General features: G+C 40.7%; 1 protein-coding gene across 1 annotated transcript; it reads right to left on the bottom strand.

Annotated features, from left to right (window-relative positions):
• Window positions 1-229: 229 nt before the first annotated feature.
• On the bottom strand, window positions 230-5,806 carry ifrd1 (interferon-related developmental regulator 1). The gene is made up of 12 exons (XM_058417603.1): window positions 5,579-5,806; window positions 4,174-4,287; window positions 3,989-4,067; window positions 3,724-3,848; window positions 3,479-3,636; window positions 3,286-3,336; window positions 2,404-2,582; window positions 2,138-2,246; window positions 1,911-2,045; window positions 1,691-1,819; window positions 690-785; window positions 230-593 (listed from the first exon to the last, which is right to left on the bottom strand). Exons 1-12 carry the CDS (start codon window positions 5,607-5,609, stop codon window positions 507-509), a joined length of 1,293 nt encoding a protein of 430 aa, XP_058273586.1. The 5' UTR covers window positions 5,610-5,806; the 3' UTR covers window positions 230-506.
• Window positions 5,807-6,011: the final 205 nt, after the last annotated feature.

Here is a 6,011-nt window from a genome sequence, read left to right as displayed (position 1 = left end):
ACTTAACTCATTTGATTCACAAGCATCAACATTACTATTCAGAAAGTAATAACAGCACAGGAGGAGGGTAAAAATAGCACATTTCTGTGGAAGAGATGGGATTTTTCCACAGATGTGTGCTAAGCAAACAGCTTTCCATTTTTACTGACCAAAGAGACTGCTGTTCCGCTCACTCTTCTTATAAATTCATAGGTCCAAAAATATAAATAAATGAGTAAGCCATTGTGCATGAATTCAAGTCTAATAAATTTATTTTATCACAGTCACATTATGTAACAAAGAAAATAATAATATTAATATTTTGATGTGGTGTAAGCCAAAGATCCAGGCTCATAATTCTACAAATTTACATGCCACAAGATGACCACACAAAATGGGCAAAAAGTGTATACACAAATACATATTCATTAAAATATACTTGCTAGTAATAATGATATAAATATGGGAAGAGGACACAAAAGTGATACATTGGACCCAAATAAGGATTAATGAACAAAAGTAGAACCCTAAAATTCTCCCACATCCACCCTCTTGTCACGAACTCTGTTTCTGGCCTTAGTGCGAGCCTTGAATGCAGCAGCATTATAGAAGTGCTGGAAGGAGGGGGGGGGAAAAAAAAATAATTGATTAATAACCATTTTATACAAATCGAGCCTTCAGAACGGGTTATGCAAAAAGTATTGGCTTACTCTCTCCATTCGGGAACTCTTCATAGCTTTCAGGGCAGCAGAGTCGATCAGCAGGGCTGGTCCCAGTCCAAACACGTCTCTGATGAACTCATTCGCCTAACAGGTTTAAAGTATTAGAGAATGTCTGTCAGTTTTCCAGGCATCTAGGTGATCTGATTCAATACTGATGCTTTGTGACCCACTATTACTCAAGTGGCATAATTATATCATAAATCTAGTCACCTTCATTTACTAAGACAACAAATTTTGTAAAAAAAAAGAATCTTTAAATTCTCTCAAGTCTCTGCAAATTTGGATTAATGTTACTTTCTTTGCACTACCTGACAGACTGTAATACCATCTTCAGCTTGCTCTCACACATTAAAGCATAGGCACACTGCAGAGGCTACAAGAAGAGAATCCACAACCACACAGCATGCACTGATACTCAATTCACCTGCATTTTGCAACTCAGCCTCAAAAAAAAAAAAAAAAAAAAAAAAAAAAAAAAAGAGCACTGCCATTAATGGCCTGTTGTCAAAATAGTACTAAATGCAAGCAGAAATTTTCTGCAGCTTATGTAAGGAATAAATCATGACACTGTGTGGTAATGGGGTTGGGGGGGGCCTAAGGAACAGCAGGGTGGTGTGATGCATTGCACAGGGTGATTGCAGCTGAAGTTACGTTTTCAGTGAGGAGAAAAGTTTTTAAACTTGTTTATGCGGAGCAGTCACTGTATAAATCCCTCTGAATAAGCCGTTACTATAGAAACCATTATGTATTAGAAGGACTGCATTAATATAATCCATTGCACTGCAGTCAGCACTGCTGTCAGCAGTTATTACAAGAAAATTTAACACCTAAACAACCAAAATGAAAATGAATGCATAATCTAAAATCATTAAAAAGATGTTTTCAGACCAAAAGGTTTTTTAAAATTAATAAAATCTGAAAGTACATGAGATCTAAAGCAAATATTGATTTGCCTCAAGTTTCTCTCACCACAAAACAAGCGGTTATACCTGTAGGTGGTAGTTCATGCCAGAGCCCACAAACTCTCGGAAGGCATCGTAGGTCCTCTTCCGCACCCAGCTGTCAATGATCATGCGCTCCGTTCCGAACCGGATTGTCTCAGTCTCAAACTCTCCATCCTGCACTCATACAAAAGAGCTCCTTTAGGTCACCATGTCGAATTAGCAAAACTTTTGTATTCATAAAATGTTCTCTGCACCAGTTCCTCACCTGCACAGCCTTTAACACATCCCTGAAGACAGACCTCTGCTTCCTCTTGTCATTCTTGGCACGGTGTTTATTGCAGTCTGTGGCTAGAGCGCTCAGTTTGCTGCACAGCAGCTCCCAATCTTTACAGTCAAAATCCTGGACAGGTTTACAAATTAGCAATTCAGAAATTACTACCATCACGGAGCATGTTGCATGTAAAGTGTAATAAAAAAAACCCAACAACTCACTGCATCAATATCTCTAGCGAGCTCAAACAGCAGAGCGATGGTCTCCCCGGCTGCAATGCGCATGTTAACATCCTCACTCTCCAGCAACCGTGGCAGCTTAGCCAAATGTCTAAAATAGGAGAGTCCGAGCATTAAAGACTTTTGCAGAACTGAAGTCCAGCACAATGCTAGATCAACTTCCCCTTTTACTACCACTACTTCTGAACACCATTTTACCTTTTAAAAATAAGCAATTGCAAAAGGTTTAGAGCATGTCAGCTATGTACTTGTGGATGATGGCAGTGATGTGGTTGCCACTGCAGATGGTCAGCAGCAGAGCCCAGGAGAGGAGGGCGTTGGTGTGAAGCTGAACAGTCTGAGGGCTCAGGGAGGGCCTGCTGCCATCCTCCCGAACGTACGAGCGGGTGAAAAGGCTCTCGAAACACTCCATGGTTGCATAAATGTCCTGGGGGGAAAAAGGCATGCACATTAAGCCTACAAGCATGCAGTTAAATACAGGACAGCTTTGGCAGTTCTCATGGTTTAAGAAAAAAAAAGCAAGTTGTGCTTCACATTATTGCTTTAGACAAATACCACAACTCTAACAGAATTAGACATGGGGAGAATAAATGCATACTTCACTGTCCAATTGTTAAAAATAATTTAAAATAAAAAGCCATTTGGTCACTAATCAAAACCAAAGAGGGGAAATAAAAGAGAAGAATCTATGAAAGTCTTTGAGAAAATATGTTTCCAATGAGCTGCCTTCAGCTAAAAATTTTACATAAATACATGTGATTGGAAAATCTGCAACAGAGAACCTGTTAAAGAAGCCAAACTAGTTCATGGTTAAAATAATAGAGTTGCTAAGCTGCAGCTACTTCAGCAACTCCTGTGCTGCTGCATTATTTAAGTGCTTATTTTGGTCTGCTGAAAATATTTTAAACCACCAGTCGACATCTCCAAGCCTAGAGCTTAATGTGCTACTTTGCCTGTGTGCAGATTTATTCTAACAGAATGGGATCGGGGTTGTTTTAACATGTTACAACACCTACAGGTGGTTAGTGTTGTACATGTAGTGTCAATATTAGTTGAAGAATGCACTGAGAGTTTTAATCACGGTATTAACAGCAAGACATAATACTATAAACACAAAGTCCAGCACTTACCAAGACGTCATCTTCTGCTACCAGTGTGCAGAGGCCCAGACTTGTTGCACACTGCACAGAGAACAAAAGATAAGCATTACCAAAAGAGGGAAAAAAAAAAAAAAAAAAAAAAAAAAAAAAAAAAAAAAAATCTATAAAAAGGTGAGCAGCAGAAATCTCAGCTAACAGATTAGAGATCTGGGCTAGTACTCACAGCCTGTCTGGCCTGGATGTTTGCTGATCCGTCGGTCAGGATGGTCTTAAATATAGGTTTGAGGGTCTTGAACACCTCCTCACTCTCGATCCCTGAACCCAGCTGAATGCACAAGAGGCAAGCCAGTGAGGCGGCCGCACGCTGCTCCTCTCCTTTACCTGAGAAATAAAAGTAGGCAAACAAGTTCCAGCACACTGCAAACATTTACCAATACAGCAGCAGTTTTATACATGATAGTTATAAACCTTTCTTCAAGCAGCGCTCAATGCTGTCAGTGATGGTCATCCTCCTCTCCAAAATAAACTCATGCAGGATTTTGGTTGCCATGGCAGTCTTCAGTCCATCAAGAGCACCTTGCCTGGTCTTAGCACTGGAAGAAAAACAATGCTTTTCACTTGATCAATGCACCATTGAGATATGTAAGGGGAAAGATTACTCAATGGAGAAGGAAACTTCTCCATTGTTGTTTCACAACAGACATGTTAGACCAAGATGTGTGAAGGTACAAACCTTTTATCAACAGTGGAATCAATGTAAACCTTTAGCTTGAACTCAAAATCATCTTGAGCAGCAACCTCAGCCTCTCCCCCTGCCAAATAAAAGATACCACAATTCAATAATTGTATCTTGGTTTTACATTCTTATCAGCTGAACAGTGACTCAAAACAAACATCTGTATTTATATACACACACACCTTCCTCTGCCACACTTGTGGCATCACTAAAGCTGCTGCAGTGACTGAGTGTCTCAACTGAAGCATCCTCATCGCTGAAAGGCTGCACAGCTCCATGCTGTCCTCCTGGGACACCTGCAAAACAAATAAAATTCCCAAACTCAACAGAGCAAGGTGTATGTCAGGGAAGTTAGAAAAACAAACTCAGAAAAACCTTTGACCACATGATCAGTAACAGCAGGTGATAAGGCTGATATACTGAACATGCCTTGAGTTGTTGAGGAAAAATGCTTGGCATTAATTTGTGGTCATGTCAAGGGCACTGTGATAGGTGGCAATTAGACAGCAAGATAAACCTGTCCTTTTTTTTTTCCACTGAACCAACACAGTAACAGAAAACTGTGGCACAGATAAAACCAGACTATGGCAGCCATCCAGATGTGGTTAAGGAAAAAATAAAAACGTTCCCAAAGTAATAAAACAGTTCAACTTTAGTAAAAGAACAGTGGATGTCCTGGTGGTGTCTCAACTAGACACAGCTCCTGGGTGCCCTGGATTGCTCCTGGGTGCCCTGGATTGATCCTGGGCTCGAGTCACAGACACTGGGATGTTTGTACTGGGACTTCCACTGGGGTCTCTGGTTCCCAGTGGTGCATTCTGCCCTGCGATAGACTGGGGAACCATTCAGAGTATATAATTCCCTTAGATCTAGGGTTCCAGGAATAGGTTCTGTAGCCACTACAGCCTGGACCAGAATAAATCGGTTTCTGAAAAGAAATGAATAAAATAATATGACGACAGCAATGCCATGTGTCACACATAAAAACAACCGCCATGTGTGCTCAGCTTCCAGGCCTGGGAACCTGCTTCCGTGAACAAACTCGTATACGTAGGCTGAAAGCTAAAAAAAGGCCAACACGTTGCTGGCAGTTATCAAAATCACCTTCTTCATGTGTTAAAAGGGTCTTACGGTGAATCTTTTTTACCGAATATCACTTACTAGCGAGAACAATTAAAGTGTATTTACATGTTATTTACCTTTAGTAACTGTAGCCCGAGGCATATTAGCAAGCTAGTTAGCATGCCTTATCTGAGCCATCTACAAGCTCGGGACTATCATTAATCGAACATTTCCGAAATAAGCCAACATTTTCGCAGTACTTTACGATTTAACAACTACTAAAATATATATATACACACACACACAAAAAAAAGATATTTCTTTTGTTTTACGAGCCAACATTTTGCCAATGTGTCAAAGAGAAGAGGGGAGTGACATGGGTGTTGTAGTTCTCAGGAAGCTGCTGTATATACAGGTTTAACTGTCATGGCGACGCATTAGAACTACAAATCCCATGAACACATGCAACACAGAGGCAACACGCCAAAACAACCGGTCAGTTCCAGCCACTCCGAGTTCGCTTACCCTTGCTGTTCCTCTTCTTGGATTTGGGCATTTTTCTTGTATAAATATACTAGATTTAAACCTAAAATCACCCAATACACGACCAGTTTTTACTATAATGTCTCTTAAACTGGAAATCTTCCAATGGCACCGTGAAAAGTAAAGAATTAAAAGCGATTCCGATGAAAGCCTGCGAACGAGAGCGATACATTTTCCCTGTAAAAAACTAGGGCTGCGTCACGAGAGCGCCGGGAAATGCTTTTATATGGCGGTTGCGTCACAGGGGACGGTTCTCACATGACCCTGACCAATCAGGTGTCGGCAGAAGTCGCCGTACGGGCGCCTACTCTAATGTGATTGGTTAGTCTCTGAGCACACTCCAGGTTGTTGCTACGTCCAAAGCACATACTATTATGTCCACAATTATATACTTACTCAAGAGTTGATCTGCAGG

The sequence above is a fragment of the Hemibagrus wyckioides genome, linkage group LG19 (genome assembly GCF_019097595.1).
Source record: "Hemibagrus wyckioides isolate EC202008001 linkage group LG19, SWU_Hwy_1.0, whole genome shotgun sequence".
Classification (NCBI taxonomy): Eukaryota; Metazoa; Chordata; class Actinopteri; order Siluriformes; family Bagridae; genus Hemibagrus; species Hemibagrus wyckioides.
This window is presented reverse-complemented; position numbering and strand designations above follow the sequence as displayed.